The sequence below is a fragment of the Macaca nemestrina genome, chromosome 3 (assembly GCF_043159975.1).
Source record: "Macaca nemestrina isolate mMacNem1 chromosome 3, mMacNem.hap1, whole genome shotgun sequence".
Taxonomy (NCBI): domain Eukaryota; kingdom Metazoa; phylum Chordata; class Mammalia; order Primates; family Cercopithecidae; genus Macaca; species Macaca nemestrina.
This window is the reverse complement of record NC_092127.1, coordinates 190,111,783-190,129,253: the sequence shown is the minus strand read 5'-3', so window position 1 is coordinate 190,129,253 and position 17,471 is coordinate 190,111,783. Positions and strand designations below refer to the sequence as shown.

The 17,471-nt window shown below is 47.4% G+C and overlaps 1 protein-coding gene across 7 annotated transcripts in view; it reads left to right on the top strand.

Annotated features, from left to right (window-relative positions):
- The window catches only part of LOC105483855 (family with sequence similarity 193 member A), a 198,178-nt gene that overhangs the window by 87,333 nt on the left and 93,374 nt on the right, over positions 1-17,471 (top strand). For 4 of the 7 annotated variants that reach the window (XM_071093910.1, XM_071093912.1, XM_071093906.1 and 1 more), the window contains exons 3-5: positions 2,832-2,968; positions 3,950-4,117; positions 8,868-9,102. In XM_071093910.1, coding sequence (XP_070950011.1) covers positions 2,832-2,968; positions 3,950-4,117; positions 8,868-9,102 — 540 coding nt within the window. The remainder of the gene's footprint in view (positions 1-2,831; positions 2,969-3,949; positions 4,118-8,867; positions 9,103-17,471) is intronic. The other 3 variants (XM_071093911.1, XM_071093909.1, XM_071093907.1) reach the window with 1 other exon arrangement.

Sequence of the window (17,471 nt, the reverse complement as noted above, 5' to 3'; positions counted from 1 at the left end):
ATTGCTTGAGCGTGGGAGGTGGAGGTTGCAGTGAGCCGAGATTGCACCACTGCACTCCAGCCTGGGTGATAGAGCGAGACCCTGTCTCAAAAAAAACCCAAAAAAACAAAAACAAAAAAACCTGTATGTCTCATCTAATTAATCCAAAGCCTCTTCCCCTCAAGTTAAGTGGTGGCAGGAGTCCCCATGGGCGGAGGCGGTGGTGTATGTCCTGCCTCCTTATGCCTGCCCAGTTCCTCCAGGATGGAGAAGGGGCTCTGGAGTGGAGACTTGGGGGTCTTTGTTCTCTTCTGGGTTGTCGCGGGTTCTTTTTGGCCCACTAGCACTAGGTCTGTGGTCCTAATGGGTGGCCCAGTGGTTGCTGGCTCTTTCTTGGGGGAGGCTGCTGTAGTGTGCTCAGGCTGCTACAACAAAATACCACGGGCTGGGCTGCTTATAAACAGCGGACATTTATATCTTACAGTCTGGAAGGTTGGAAGGTCTAAGATTAAGGTGCTAGCGATTGGTGCCTGGGGAGGGCTGAGCTTTGGTTCATAGCTGGTGCCCTCTCGCTGTCCTCATGCGGTGGAAGGATGTGGCAGCTCTCTGGGGCCTCCTTTATAAAAGGACATTAATCCCATTCACGAAGACGCCGTCCTCATGACCTAATCGCTTCCTAAAGGCCCCACTTCCTGATACATTCCCTTAGGGGTTAAAATTTCAACTTATGAACAGGGTCGGGCGGGAGCACAAACATTCAGAACAGAGCAAAACCTTCTCAGACCTTTGGGCACTTTTGAGACCTCGGTAGGGACTTCATGCTGGACTGTCTGGTTGAGACTCTGTGTGGCACAACCAGCCTGCCCCCCTCCCCCTACCACTGCCATCCCGCACTCTGCCCCCCCTCCCTCGTGGTGTAATTCTGGGGTCAGCTTCCCAGCAGGACCTGTTTGGGGTGGGATTCTTTCAGGATGACACAAGCTCTTGCCCTTCTGTGTGCTGGTGGCAGCTGAGCTAGGTCCCCTGCTGTCTTAATCCTCTGCCCACTTAGCAATGCTCAGGCTCTTCTGCTGCAGGGTCTTTTCTGTGAGGCCTGCCCCAGTGTCTTTGTGTCCCAACTCCACAGCACCCACCACAGGCCCTTGGGAGTTTCCTTGTGCTTGGCTCAGCAGCAGACTGGGGTGGTGCAGGCCTCTGAACAGACCTGGCCAAGTCCAGCCCAGGGTGAGCCCCAGGCTCCTTGCCATAGGCCACCACCTGTCTCTCTGAGGGCTTGTCTCAGTGGCTTCATGCTTGATTGGGGGAGGGGTTAGTAAGGAGAGCACACTTTTCCTTGTGGGAACCAGAGTGGGAATGGTGCAATACTCGTGACTTAGGTGAATTCCTTTCTGGAAGTCTCTCTTGTGACTGTGATTCTCTTCCTCAGGCTGTGGGGATCAGGGGAACGCAATGATTATGGAGCTGGCAGCCCCTATCGTGAGCCTGGGGAAGCCTTTCTAGCACCCTGCATCACCCTGTGGGCACCCTCAGCTCTGAGACCTGTGCCCCTTTTCCCAAGGAGCAGAGTCCTTCTCAGGACCTGTTCTAGAAGGAGCCCCGGTGCCGGATGGGTGGGTGACTGAGCGGGAGGAGGAACCTGAGGTTATGTTGTGTTTCTCTAGTTGTTGTTGGTGAAATCCTTTTGGTGCTTACTGTTGGGCATGGGACATAGGAAAGTCTTTGCCCAGTGTTCTCTCTCTCTTTTTTTTTTTTTTTTTTGAGACAAAGTCTCTCTCTGTTTCTCAGGCTGGACTGCAGTGGCGCGATCTTGGCTCACTGCAACCTCCGCCTCCCAGGTTCAAGCGATTCTCCTGCCTCAGCCTCCCGAGCAGTTGAGATTACAGGCGAGCACCACCATGCCCGGCTAATTTTTGTATTTTTAGAAGAGATGGGTTTCACCACGTGGGTCAGGCTGGTCTTGAACTCCTGACCTCAGGTGATCTGCCTGCCTCGGCCTCCCAAAGTGCTGGGATTACAGACCTGAGCCATCGTGCCTGGCCAAGTGTTCTCTGAAGCCTCCTTGTTCCTCAGTCAGAGCAGGCAGTGCAGGCTGTGGGATTCCCCAGGGCGGAGAGGCCTCTGCCCCGGCTGCTTGATGCCAGGCTCAGAGAGGTCACTAGGTTTCTACCAAGTGCTGTCTCAGGCGACCGTGGGCATATGTCACTTTCCAGAGGTGCCCACTGAGGTGATCATCATGTGTGATGATTAGGACACTGGGAGTAAAACTGTTCCTTTTTAAATTTAATATCAATTAATTTTTATACTTTAAAAAATTTTTAAATAGAGACGAGGTCTTGCTATGTTACCCAGGCTAGTCTCAAACGTCTGGGCTCTTCATGTGGTCCTCCCATCTCGGCTTCCCAAAGTGGTGGGATTACAGGTGTGAACCACCATGCCCAGCCGAATTGTTTCCTTTTTGTGTGCATGTGTCTGTGTGACAGTGTCTCTGTCATCCAGGCAGAAGTGCAGTGGGGCATGATCACAGCTCACTATAGCCTCAACTTCCCAGGCTCAAATGATCCTCACACCTCAGCCTCCTGGGTAGCTGGGACTACAGGCAGGCTCCGACACGCCCAGCCTGTTTTTTGTATTTCTTGTAGCAGTGGTGTTTCACCATGTTGTCCAGTGATCCACCCACCTCAGACTCCCAAAGTGCTGAGATTACAAATGTGAGCCACTGCATCCAGCCAAGATAGTTTCTTTTCAATGTCTACGTTTTACAGTTTTTAAAAGGCATTTTCCTGAGCAGTTAATAAAAAATTGATGCCTTGAACATTTTAACATAACTGGTCTATTCTGTTCTCTTTTTAAAGCAGAGCCAAGATTTTCTTCTTCACTCCTCGCTTGGTGGCTCCCAGCCGGAGGCCGGCAGTGGTGGGAGGCTCGCTCTGGGTGCACAGACGCTGCCTTCGGACACCGCATGCTCGTGCGAGGCCTGCAGTGAGCGCAGGTATGTGACGTGTGTGCCACGTTGCTCACACCTGTCCACAGTGACATGCAGACCTGCATATTGGAGCTGGACCGAGAAACTGGGCTAATGTGACAGACAGCAACAAGAGTAAGGCAGTTGCTTCGCTATTGTGGGAAAGAACCAGATGAGTAAGACAAAAACTCCCGCTCTTGAGGAACTGGCACTAGGAAGCATCCTCACAACAAGAGGAGGAGTCCTTAAATAATCAGAATCTAAGAGCAGCCTCAGTGAATGAGAGGAGTGAGGGGGGAGAGCCTGACTGGCTGCCGCTGAGTGGCTGAGGGAAGAGCCCAGGAGCTCGTCTTTTTTTTTTGAGGCGGGGTCTGGCTCTGTCCTCCAGGCTGGAGGGCAGTGGCGTGATCTCGGCTCACCACAACCTCCGCCTTCCAGGCTCAAGTGACTACTCCCACTTCAGTCCCGGTATCTGGGACTACAGGTGCGCACCACCATGTGGAGCTAATTTTTGTATACTTTGTAGAGATGGGGCTTTGCCATGTTGCCCAGGCTGGTCTCAAACTCCTGGACTCAAGCAATTAGTCTGTCTTCACCTCCCAAAGTGCTGGGATTACAGGCATGAGCCACCATGCCAAGCCCGGGAGCAGATCTAAAAATGCTCTGTGCTCTGGCTCAGGAAGGAATGCATGTAGCCAAGTGGGGGTCAAAGGGTGGGGGCAAGGCTGCCCATTAGGTACCTTGGAGGTGAAGGCCAGATCAGCAGTGGGGATGTGGGTACCCTTATTATGGACAGTAGCCACAGATGCTCCTGTCATCTGTGCAGTGGCTAAGCTCTTACGCAGAGTGCACCCTGGGAGCTGTGCTGGGGATGCCATCACCCTGATTGCTGGCTCCTGGGAGCTGGGCAAGGTACAAGAGTCTGGGAGGTCCTCTGCGGACAATGTGCTAGGTGAGGAAGGGCAGCAGATTGTGGTGAGTTTCTAACCTTCCTGTGTTGTCTCACAGAGAAATTTCGGCAGAGGCGGACCGGGAACCTCAGCAGCTGCAGAACTACTGGTCAGAAGTGCGCTACACAGTGCGCTGCATCTACCGCCAGGCAGGGACCCCGCTGGCAGATGACCAGGACCAGTCTCTGGTGCCTGACAAGGAGGGAGTAAAGGAGCTCGTGGATCGGTACATACCACCCCTTCCTGTTTTGGCCCTGTGCAAACCCCTGCCCTGCCCGCTGCGCTTGGAGCCGCTCCTTTCAGGATGGGCTTTCCTTACAGTGCTCAGCTGGGCTTGCTCAGCCTTTGGTGCCTGTTGAGTCTGCAGCAGATGGACTGGCAAAAGCGAGCCCCCTAGGCCAGACATCTTGAATTTTTCTGATTCCGATGAAACGCTATTGCCTGTGTAATTACACAAGAAATGTTTCTGTCACTTGTTTGTGTGAAGACTGATGATAATACCTGCCTTTCTGAGTCCCCCTGTGCCCCGGATGATGCAGAGTACTTTTACAAGCACTCTTGCCTTTATCAACCCAAGGAGAAAGGCGGAGTTAGCCCATTTACAAAGTGAGAAAATGGGGCTCTGTGAGGTTGGGTAGCTTGTGTATGTGCCTGTGGCTCATGAGGCCGAGACAGCCGAGGCGTGCCTGGCTGTGTGGCTGTTTGTCTTGATGCCGCAGCTGTTCTTCAGCAGATACCTTATGCTCAGTAACCACACAGAATTTGAGGTGGCCATAATTTTGATTCTTCCTTATAGTTTGATGTAACTTTTTTTTTTTTTTTTTTTTTTTTTTTTGAGACGGACTCTTGCTCTGTCACCCAGGCTGGAGTGCAATTGTGTGATCTCAGCTCACTGCAACCCCCGCCTCCTAGGTTCAAGCTATTCTTATGTCTCAGCCTCCCAAGTAACTGGGATTACAGGTGCCCACCACTGTGCCCAGCTCATTTTTGTATTTTAATAGAGACGGGGTTTCACCATGTTGGTCAGGTTGGTCTCAAACGTAATCCACCTGCTTTGACCTCCCAAAGTGCTGGAATTACAGGCGTGAGCCACTGTGCCCAGTGACGTAACGTATTTTTATTTTATTATTTTATTTTATTTTATTTTATTTTTTTGAGGCAGAGTCTTGCTCTGTTGCCCAGGCTGGAGTGCAGTGGCGGGATCTCAGCTCACTGCAAGCTCCGCCTCCCGGGTTCACACCATTCTCCTGCCTCAGCCTCCCGAGTAGCTGAGACTACAGGCGCCCGCCACCTCGCCCGGCTAGCTTTTTGCATTTTTTAGTAGAGACGGGGTTTTACCCTGTTAGCCAGGATGGTCTCGATCTCCTGACCTCGTGATCTGCCCGTCTCGGCCTCCCAAAGTGCTGGGATTACAGGCTTGAGCCACCGCGCTTGGCCTTATTTTATTTTTTTATTATTTTTTTTGAGACGGAGTCTTGCTCTGTCGCCCAGGCTGGAGTGCAGTGGCGCAATCTTGACTCACTGCAAGCTCCGCCTCCCGGGTTCACGCCATTCTCCTGCCTCAGCCTCCCGAGTAGCTGGGACTACAGGTGCCCGCCACTGCACCTAATTTTTTGTATTTTTAGTAGAGACAGGGTTTCACCGTGTTAGCCAGGATGGTCTCGATCTCCTGACCTCATGATCCTCTCGTCTCGGCCTCCCAAAGTGCTGGGATTACAGGTGTGAGCCAGTGCGCCCGGCCTTTTATCTTTTTTGAAATGTTTCAAATGAAAGCAACAGATTTGAGATGGCTATTTCGTGGGTTGATTCTCATTTGGGTTTCTTTCTCACATTTTGAATGCATCACATTTGGGAGAGATTTTTGTTTTCCTCCCTCCCCTCAGAGTCTCACTCTGTCGCCCAGGCTGGTGTGCAGTGGTTGTAATCTCAGCTCACTGCAACCTCTGCCGCCTGAGTTCAAGCGATTCTCCTGCCTCAGCCTCCTGAGTAGCTGGGATTACAGGCGCCTGCCACTGTGCCCAGCTAATTTTTGTATTTTTAGTAGAGATGGGATTTCACCATCTTGGCCAGGCTGGCCTTGAACTCCTAACCTTCTGATCCACCCGCCTCGGTCTCCCAAAGTGTTGGGATTACAGGCGTGAGCCACTGTGCCTAGCCGGGAGTTTTATAAACTGATGTTTGCTGTGCGGTAGATTTTATCCTGGAGGCAAGGATAGTGATTAGCCGTAGATTAGGTTAACTCATTGAATTCAGCCAAGTATGTTCAGGGTTTGACCTGCGAGCCACTGGTATTGCAAGAGGTCCTTCTCTGTGGTATGTGCTTTTATTAGAAGTTAGGTTTCCAGCCAAGCATGGTGGCTCACATCTGTAATCCCAGCACTTTGGGAGGATTTCTTGGGCCCAACAGTTCAAGACTAGCCTGGGCAACATAGTGACTTGTCTCTACACAAAATAAAAAAATTAGCCAGGTGTAATGAAGCACACTTGTGGTCTCAGTTGCTTGGGAGGCTGAGGCAGGAGCAGCTCTCAAGCTCAGGAGTTCAGTGCTGCAGTGAGCTAGGATTGCTCCACTGCACTCCAGCCTGGGCAACAGAGTAAAACCCTGTCTCCAAAAACAAAAACAAAAAAACAACAAAGGAAGTTAGGTTTCCTAGTGAGTATTAGGAAAAAATGTATAACCTTCACATCAAACCTATGATTTCACAGATCATTAACGTTGCAACTTCAGTACCTTAGAGTAGCAGCCAGTGTGTGGTTGATGTACCAGTATCTGTTGAATGTATGTGAGAGTTAGCGAATGAGCTTCCATAGCATCTTCAGCATATCGCTGTCTCCTTTTTTTTTTTTTTTTTTTTTTTTTTTTGAGACGGGGTCTCACTCTGTCACCCAGGCTGGAGTGCAGTGGCGCAATCTTGGCTCACTGCAAACTCTGCCTCCTGGATTCACGCCATTCTCCTGCCTCAGCCTCCCAAGTAGCTGGGACTACAGGCACCCGCCACGACGCCAGCTAATTTTTTGTATTTTTAGTAGAGATGGGGTTTCACCGTGTTAGCTAGGATGGTCTCGATCTTGCCTCACAAAGTGCTGGGATTACAGGTGTGAGCCACCACGCCCAGCCTCGCTGCCTCCTTTTTATATAACTTAAAAAAATCTGTTTGCGAAATTATCACATGGTTATTTCCTTAAATTTATAAAATACAGAAATAGACCCCCCAAAAAATAAATAAATAAATAAAAGGGACGTAAGTCCGACATGCTTAGAGAACAGTCCGGTGTCCAGTCTGCTTCTGAGTTTGGTTGTCTCTGTCAAAATTTGACTCTTCTGTGGCTTTCTTCTAGCAGATGAAATACGTTCTATTTCAGAGGACAGTTTTTTATACTAGTAGTTGAAATTACAATTGTCATACTCAAAAAAATTAATGTCTATCTGAAATGTACTAACCATAATAGGAATCCCATCCATCAACACTATTTTTTAATCCACATTTTCCATAAGGCTTCACATGTTCCATTGCAAGATTTTACTTGGCACTTGTCTTTTACAACCTAGCTAGATAGTATGGCAATTTAAAAATAGAACAGGTGACAACTTTCTTTTCTTTTGACATAATATGGTATGTAGAAGGTGAAAGGATTTACTATGTAAATTCCAGGAGCTGTAGTTTAATACATTTTACAACTCATTTTTATTAGAGTGATGAACTCAAACTGGTTTCTCCTGGTGATGGGTTGTAGATGAATTTTTGTTATTACATCAACGGTTTTAGGTTTCCATCTAGAGGCTCCTGGATTAAAATACAATTAAATTTAACCATAGCAATGCCAGTACTGTAGAATAAGTTTCAAGATGTGGATTATCATACACATATTTGTGTCAATAAAAAAATGGATTATCCCAAAGTTTGGAGGGAAATTCATGAAAATGTTCATTGCATTTGTGGCTTAGTCATGGGACATGTATTATTTTTTTCCTACCCTTCAGCCTACAAATTTCCTTTTTTTTTTTTTTTTTTTTTTTGAGACAGAGTCTCATTCTGTTGCCCAGCTGGAGTACAGTGGCGCTATCTCGGCTCACTGCAAGCTCCGCCTCCTGGGTTCACACCATTCTCCTGCCTCAGCCTCCTGAGTAACTGGGACTACAGGTGCCCGCCACCACGCCCGGCTAATTTTTTGTTTTTTTTGTTTGTTTGTTTGTTTTCAGTAGAGACAGGATTTCACCGTGTTGGCCAGGATGGTCTTGATCTCCTGACCTCGTGATCCGCCCGCCTCGGCCTCCCAAAGTACTGGGATTATAGGTGTGAGCCTCTGCGCCCAGCCTTCAGCCTACAAATTTTATTTTACACACCTTTATTGCTTTTTTGGTGGGATAATTTTTAAAAAAGGATAAATTGCGTCTAAAGTTTCCTCTTTTGATAAGCCTATTACAAACCCATTTGGATTGTACACTGAGCCTGTAGAAAGAAGGAAAGAGCAGGCTGCCCCAGATCTGCAGCCAGGTGGCACCTCTACTGGGATCAGTGCTTTTTACTTGTTAACATATAAGCCTTTAACGGAGTTGTCCCCAGCCTCGTGTCTGAGCGTGTTCGTCTGGGGCCAGCTGCTGAGAGGTGGTAGCGTGCTCTTCCAGCTGTGTGAGTTCATGCAACTCACCCAACCTGTGTGGGCCAAAATGTCCCATCTGTAAAGCAGGCACTACACGCAGCAAACTGAATTAGTGCATGTGCATGAACTGTGCTGTACAGGAGAAACTCAATAAATGTCACTTTTCCTGTTAGTTCCTGGTGACACTCTGTGCCCCGGATTCTCCATCCATTAGGTGGGGTGATCATGCGTCTCACAGGTGGTTATGAGGAAGATGACTGTGTGATCATCCAGAGGTGGTCACCTGTTGAAGGGCTTCAGAAAAGATGCCCACTGACATCACAGCACCCACGGGCCCTGGTGGGCAGGCCCTGGTGACCCTCTTCTCTGTGTAGGCTCTGCGAGAGGGACCCCTACCAGCTCTACCAGCGTCTGGAACAGCAAGCTCGAGAGTACGTGCTAGAGATGAAGGTCCGCCTGCTCCGGCAGCTGTCGGCTGCGGCCAAGGTGAAGGCACCATCTGGCCTGCAGGGTCCGCCACAAGCGCACCAGTTCATCTCCCTCCTGCTTGAGGAGTACGGCGCCCTCTGCCAGGCTGCACGCTCCATCAGCACCTTCCTTGGCACTCTGGTAAGAGAGAAAACGTGTGTTTTTCTTTCTGTTTGGATGAACTGAAGAGAAGAGAAGCATGTGGCAGGAGGAAGCTTCTCATGCTTATATGCTGACCTCGCTGTCGCACCCCCACACACTGTCATAGGCCCCTCTCCTCTGTGGGAGAGGACCTGTTTGTCTTTCCTCTGGACTTTGCCACTGGATAAGAGCATTGGGTGGATTGATAACCAGGTGTCACCTCATGGAAGTACCGTTTGGAGGACCTTGAGGCCCAGGGAATGAGGCATGGGGCAGTTTGAGGGGAGCACCTGTGTGTGCCTTTATAAGGAGACAGAGAAATCTCCAGTGTCCTACTTAGGTTGTTCATTCTTTTGTTGCTGTAGACAGAGCTGTTATTAGGTGAAATGCCCATGAAGAGCGTGAAGGCTGTAGAGAACAACTTGTTTACAGCCCAGTGGCATTCATTCATTCATGCATGCATGCATTCACCCAATAAGCCAGCACTGAGTTAAGGATCTGCTTGCAGTCTCAAGACAGGCCCTGTCCCCATCCTTGCCAATGGGGATCTGGCAGTCGTAACAAGAGAGACACACAGATGGGTCTGGCCCCCTCAAAAGAGGAATCACCATATTGGGCGGAAGGAGCATGGTATAGAAATATGGTTACGGGTACGCTGTGGTCAATTCTCAACAGCCTCAGTGCCCCCGTGGTTTGGAAGGAGACCATGCGTCCCAGAGATAAGCCCTCAAAGCTTCCTTGACTGTTACTATTCGTCTGTGGAGTTTTTCATCATCATTTAAACTTTATTATTAAATAATACTTATGTGTATTTGGGTGCTAGTTTTAGGTGCTTTCTTTCTTTAAATAAAGAAAGGAATTTATTTCTTACGGTTAGGAAGGCTGAGAAGTCCAAGTTTGAGGGGCCACATCTACCCATGTAGATAGGTAGAGCCTTCTTGCAGGTGGGGACTTGGACTCTGAAGAGTCCAGAGGTGGTACAGGGCATCACATGGCGAGAGGGCTGAGCATCTAGTTTTGGGTGCTTTCTTAGTGGTAAAACTACATTTTGAAACAAATATAGTAAGCACCGGCATTGGTCTTTATCTGATTCTCAAGTTGACGGACCCTCTTGGAAAAATTTACATATAGCCTGGGCATAGTGGCTCATACCTGTAATTTTGGGATTTTGGGAAGCCAAAAGTGGGAGGATCGCTTGAGCCCAAGAACTTGAGACCAGCCTGGGTAACATGGGGAGACCCCATCTATACCAAAAAAATTTAAAATTAAATTAACCAGGCGTGATGATGCGTGCTACTCAAGAGGCTGTGAGGCAAGAGGATCATTTGAGCTCAGGGTTGAGGCTGTGGTGAGCCAGTGCACTCCAGCCTGGGCAAGAGAGTGAGATCCTATCTCAAAAAGAAAAGAAAAAATTACATACATATATTGTGAGTCATTTCAGGGGGTTCACAGCCTTCCTCAAGCTTCACTGCACCAAGCCATGGGGAGGTATCTATTCTGAGAAGAGGTAGCGAGGTGAATGGGTAGGGTGAGGGGTGGGGGCGGGGTGGGGGGCAGTTATCCTGTTTCAAGGTCTGAGTCCACTGGGTAGTGCCACCAGGCTTCCTTCTGGTACCTCTTCCTTCCTCTGGCATCTCTCGCAGCACTGCCTCCCCATCTCTACCTGAGAGTCTGCCTGCCCTTCAGAGGCAGAGCCCCTCCTCTGTCTTTTACAAGAACATTGGCTCAGGTTAAGAAGGATGCTGTCCAGCCCACCTAAACCTGGTGCCCAGAGAGACTCTGGTAGTGAAGAGAGCTGCTGTTGCTCTCCAGAAAGTGCTGGGGAGATCTGTGCCTCCTCACATAGTTACTGTAGGACACTGTTTTATGAAGCTGACAAAAATTAATTTGATTATTAGAGCAAATTCCTAGCAGTTTACATAGAAATAATTTCTTGTGGCTTGAGGCCAGGTGCAGTGGCTCACACCTGTAATCCCAGCACTTTGGGAGTCCGAAGCGGGCGGATCACCTGAGGTCAGGAGTTCGAGACCAGCCTGGCCAATATGATGAAACCCTATCTCTACTAAAAATACAAAAATTAGCCGGGCATAGTGGCAGGCACCTGTAGTCCCAGCTACTTGGGAGGCTGAGTCAGGAGAATCGCTTGAACCAGGGAGGCAGAGGTTGCATTGAGCCAGGATCGTGCCACTGCACTGCAGTCGGGGTGACAGAGCGAGACTGTCTCACACACACAACAAAACCAAACAAAAGAAAAAAAAAAGAATTTCTTGTGGCTTGAAAAAAATGCATATACTCTGAAGCTGTTTGATCAGTGTCTTTTTTCACTTCCTTTACACATAGAAATATCCACATTGATTTCTAGGGGTCCAGCAGACTAGATAGCCTTAACTATTCCTTCCTTCAAGGGAAACAACTGGATTTACTAGATAATTAAAAAATAAGCCGGGCGTGGTAGCTTACGGCTATAATCCCAGTATTTTGGGAGGCCGAGGTGGTTGGATTACCTGAGGTCAGGAGCTAGAGACAAGCCTGGCCAACATGATGAAATCCCGTCTCCACTAAAAATACAAAAACTTAGCCAGGCATGGTGGCACACGCCTGTGATCCCAGCTACTCGGGAGGCTAAGGCAGGAGAATCGCTTGAACCTGTGGAGATTGCAGTGAGCCGAGGTTGTGCCACTGCACTTCAGCCTGGGCAACAAGAGCAAAACTCTCTCTCAGAACAAAGATGAAATGTTTTAAAGTGTATAACTGAGATGGCATGAAAGGGAATAAGTGGTAGTGGTGAAAAACCAGTTGAAAGCTGGAATCCTGAGAAATACATGGGCTTGAAAGTCAGCATTTGCTGCGGGGATTTCTTCTGATCCCGGAGACAAGATACAACCTAGCCCAGGATGGGGTCTGCACATAATGCCGGGACTGTAAGTGACAACACCCTCAGTAAGGTTGAAGTGGAAACTCCGGGCACTGAAAGGGACAGCAGGGATCTGCAGCTCTCATGGCCTCGGGGTGGGGATGCAGGGAGTATAACTTCCCAGAGACTTGGTAGCTATCAGCCAGCTGCCACATGAGCTGGAGTCTGAATAAGTGTTGGTGTGGTATGAAACAGCCCAAGCGTGGAAGTTGCTTTACAGTGGTCCAAGATTGCTGGTAAAGTCAGGTAGCATGCAGATCACCTCCGGAAGTCTTCAGTCTGACCTCAGAGAATTCGAATAGATAAAATCCCCGCAAATGAGCAGCTCACAGTAAAAAAAGTCATAAAACACAAGGTTCATGACAGCACATTTGAAAGCCAGCAGAAGCAATAGACACAATCACATAACAAAGACATTTAAGTGTTCAAAAAAGAATATAGAGTAACTATGTTAACTGTGCTTAAAGAAACTTTGTAATAGTTTGAAATTGGAAGTTAAGGATTAATGCTCTAAAGAATGATCATTCAGATTTGAAAAAATTAAAACTAGAAACAAAAACATAATTTTCTGGAAAAGCTTAATGGATAGATGAAACAGAATAAACAGCTGAAAAGAGAACTGGTGAGTTGCAAGAAGGAAGTACGGGAATTCTATAGAATGTAACTCAAAGAAACAAAGAGATGGGCCACGGAAGAGAGGTTGAGACCTGAAGGATGCAGTGAAGATGTCTAGCCACCAGTAATCAGAGTCCCCAAAGAGAAGCAGAATAAGGGTGGAGATGATAGCTGAGAAATTCTCAGAATTACTGAAAAATACTAGTGTTCAGCAAGGAAGCTTATCAGATTTCCCAAGTAAAATGTTGAAAAAGCCTTCTCTGGATATAGGATAGTGACAGCTACAGAACATCAAAGAAAAAGTGATCTCAAACACAAAATACAGGACTTCATTGGAAATGGTCTGCGAGATGTTGTAATGTAGAATTCGGGATTCTGGGTGGAGACTACAACGAATCTCTATGTACTCCTTATCCAGATCCACAGTTAATCAGCATTTTGCCACTCTGACTTCATTATGCCTTCTTTTTCTTCCACTTTCTCTTCCACCCTCTTTTTGATGCAGTATTTTAATATGGGTTCCAGACAATGTGCCTTTTTGTCTTAGAATATTCCAATAAGTGTCTCTAAAAATAGTCATCCATTATCTTACGTAGCCACAGTTCCATTGTCACATCCATGAAGACTGACAGTAATTTCTTATCGACTAATGCCAGCCAATCTCTTTATGGTTGGGTTATTCCAGTCAGGACCCAAAAATCTTCACACATTTATAGCCACATTATTACACTGCCATCCAGTGATCTATGCAGTACCAGCTTAAGATAAACTCAGTGTCTCAGGGCAGTAATTCTCAACAGTTTTGGACTCAGGCCCCTTAATACTTAAAAATTTAGGACCCCGAAGTGTGCTCTTTTATGCAGACTTATATCAGTACTTGCTTTATTGAAATTCAAATTGAGAAATTTTTTTTTTTTTTTTTTTTTTTGACGCGGAGTCTTGCTCTGTGCCCCAGGCTGGAGTGCAGTGGCGCGATCTCAGCTCACTGCAAGCTCCGCTCCCCCGGGTTCATGCCATTCTCCTGCCTCAGCCTCCCGAGTAGCTGGGACTACAGGCGCCCGCCACCTCGCCCGGCTAATTTTCTTGTATTTTTAGTAGAGACGGGGTTTCACTGTGTTAGCCAGGATGGTCTCGATCTCCTGACCTCGTGATCCGCCCGTCTCGGCCTCCCAAAGTGCTGGGATTACAGGCTTGAGCCACCGCGCCCAGCCAAACTGAGAAATTTTTTAAATGCTTATTGTCATTTTAAAAATGTAAGCTCTCATTAGATTACATAAATTGCATATTTCACATATATTAGAGAATGTAACAAGCAATACACTTTTATATTAGATAATGTAACATAAACTACACATGTAAAAATAACTGTTTTCCAGAATAAAACATTGTTGCCCAGGTTGGAATGCAATGGTGTGATCTTGGCTCACTGAAACCTCTGCCTCCCGGGTTCAAGTGATTCTCCTGCCTCAGCCTCCCAAGTAGCTGGGATTGCAGGTGCCCGCCACCACACCTGGCTAATTTTTTTGTATTTTTTTTAGTAGAGACGGGATTCCACCATGTTGGCCAGTCTGGTCTCGAACTCCTGACCTCAGGTGATCTGCCTGCCTTGGACTCCCAAAGTGCTGGGATTACAGGCATGAGCCACCGCACCCGGCCAACATATTTCTTAAGAAGAGTGGGTCACTCACACCTCTTAGATCTCTCTGTAGAAGCAGTGGGAGCTTCATCTTCTGCATTCAGTCTGTTGTCATAGGTTGTCTGGTTGAAGTTACTGAAGAAAATTCAACTTTTTACAGATAACGTAGTTGGAAAAAGGAAGAATAATTTTTTTTTTTTTTTTTTTTTTTTTGAGATGGAGTCTTGCTCCGTCTCAAAAAAAATCTCGCTCTGTCTCTTGTGATCTCGGCTCACTGCAACCTCTGCTTCCTGGATTCAAGTGATTCTCCTGCCTCAGCCTCCCGAGGAGCTGGGACTACAGGTGGGTGCCACCACATCAGGCTAATGTTTTGTATTTTTAGTAGAGACAGGGTTTCACTGTGCTAGCCAGGATGGTCTTGATCTCCTGACCTCGTGATTCGTCTGTCTTAGCCTCCCAAAGTGCTGGGATTACAGCCGTGAGCCACCGCGCCCTGCCAGGAAGAATATTTTAATAGCCTCTTCAAATCCTGGTAGATTTCTCTGAGAGTACACCAATGCGTTAGAGTTTCTTAATGGTTAGTTGCGATGTACAGTCTGAAACTATATCACAGAACTTACCCTACTCTGTTCCATTCAAATCCACAGGTTCCAGCTCACTCCATGAATGGACTCCCTACTTATACATGTTTTTCTAGTGTCATTCATAGGTCATTTTGCAAATACTGGTTCACTGAATATCTTCTGGATGTTGACACTTTTATTAATATCAAAAAATGATATTTGTTCGTATCACCACTGATCTCATCAGAAAGGCCTTTAAGTGTATAGGACCTTTCAAGCCAACAGCAGCAAATGCAAATTTTCTGAAGTTTTCTTTTTTGCTTGAAAGCTCAGATTTTATGATTCGCCACAGATTGTGTCACTTGTTTTCTTTGAAGCAACATGTTAATTTGCTGTACAAACTCTGCCAGCTAATTAGCTCCTCTGTGAATAGCACCCCCATTCTGCTGTTTTTGCTGAACTCAGTGGATGCTTTTGGACATAGAAAGATGTTCTCAGAAATGCAACTTCACTGGAGAATGCCCTCATGTGAGGTTTATTCTACACTGCCTGGGGGATCAAACTGGATAATGAGTCACATTTTTTGTACTTTAAATATTAAAATAAAATTGGGGGACTGGGCGTGGTGGCCCACACCTGTAATCTCAACACTTTGGGAGGCCACCGTGGGCGGATTACTTGAGTGCTTGAGTCCAGGAGTTCAAGACCAGCCTGGGCAACATGGTGAGATCCCGTCTCTACAAAAGATATAAAACTTAGCTGAGCATGGTAGTGCGCACCTGTAGTCCCAGCTACTCAGGAGGATGAGGTAAGAGGATTGCTTGAGCCCGGGAGGCGGAGGTTGCAGTGAGCCAAGATTGCACCACTGCACTCCAGCCTGTGCGACAGAGCGAGACCCTGTCTCAATCAATCGACCAATCACTCAATTTTTTTTTTTTTAAGAAATCTAAAAAAAATAATAAAATTGGCACGAGGCTTAAGTTATGCTTCTAGTCATCTAGCAAACGCCTCACCAGGCTGTAATAGTGAAGTCTAAATTTTCATCCACAAATAAGAAATATTCAGATATCCCGTTATTTCTGTCTATTGTAGGAACTTCATTCTAAACATCTTGTCTTCCTTCTTCCAAACCCCCAAGCCTTTTTTTGTAGTGGGAATCGAGAACAGTCTGCAAAGCCTGCCCTTAGGTCACTGACAAGCCTTTCTGCCTGTAGCTCAGGAGTTCTTCCATAGGCCTTACCTCTCGTAGGAGCTGTGACAACATACCCTGCAGAGCCCATTCCTGCATGCCCCGGTCCAGTTATTTGAGCCCCTCTATGCTGGTTCTACACCTGTCGATGGGGCATGGCAGGGCAGTACCAAATTCACAGGGAGCTTACTGGAGGCACTGAATTCAGCGCTGAGGACAGTGCCTGGCCATGCTAGACACTCCAAGTTGATTTCAGGTTGTGAAGTGAGTCTGATATCTGTTTGTCTTGCATGCCTCACCTAGAGGTGTAATTTTAGATTTTATTAAAAATACTGAACATCTTTATAAATCGGCCTTCACCCAGTGACCACTAGCAGCTGGCCCAGAAAGCCAGATTTGTTATTCCACTCATAGGCAGGCAAGTGGAAATGGCTATCCTAGAGGTTTCCAATGGAGGCCAGGCAAAGCCTCAGCTCTTCCAGGAGGCCCCTCCATCAACTGGTTGCCATCCTGGTCTGATCCGGGTGCTGCATTCATTCCCATGTACTCTTTGTCCTGTAGCTGAATCGTAAGTCAGGTCACTGCCTACTGTTCTGTTCTCCGGGAACCCCTGGAGAGCAGCAGACTACTTTAGCAGGAGGTAGTCTTTGTGTCCTCGTACCTGGCACAGGGCCTGGGCAGCATGGGCTTGGCACTTCACCTGCTTCATTATTACGAGCACATTTGTGGGTTCCAGCCTGGGGCTGGTTATCAGTTACCTGGCCCCAGTCTCCTGCGACATGCATTTTTCCTGTACCGAACGTGCTTGCTCTGAGATATGCTTGGTGTGAAACAGGAGTGATGATGTTTCAATCTGGGAGGCACTGGTGAAAACACGATGAGGAAAAGTGTTGGAAATGTTAACAAAATGGAAGGTTTGAGGTTTTCTGCAGATGGCATAGATTCATTGCTGAATCTTTCAATCCTTGTGTTTCCAGGTATGAAAACAGAGCTATGACCAGCAAGGCTAGCACACAGTGGTCTAGCAGTATCACTGGTGTGCTGTCTCCAAATGTGTTTATAGGTGTTTACTTTGAAGAACAGAAGTTAATCATTATAATTTGTTCTCTCAGCCCCCATACCAACTAGGGTTATCAGGTGACATAACAATGAAATCTTTGTGTCGTTCATTTGCTAAGGTCTCCATCAACTCAGCTTGGCTATATTGTAAACAGGAGCAGACCTCTAAACCCAGTCCCTGTGAGTGACCCGACTCAGGAGACGTGGAGTAGCCAAGCATGATGAAGTGCAGCTTCCAGAGCTGGCGGTTGTTGAAGTCAGGAACATTCACCCAAAGATGTAACGTGATCTGAACACAAATAGTGTCCGTGTAGTTGACAGAGGGAAGCATGGATTCACACACGCATGGTTGTAGCAAGACTTATTACATGTGACCATTACATTTAGGAAAGG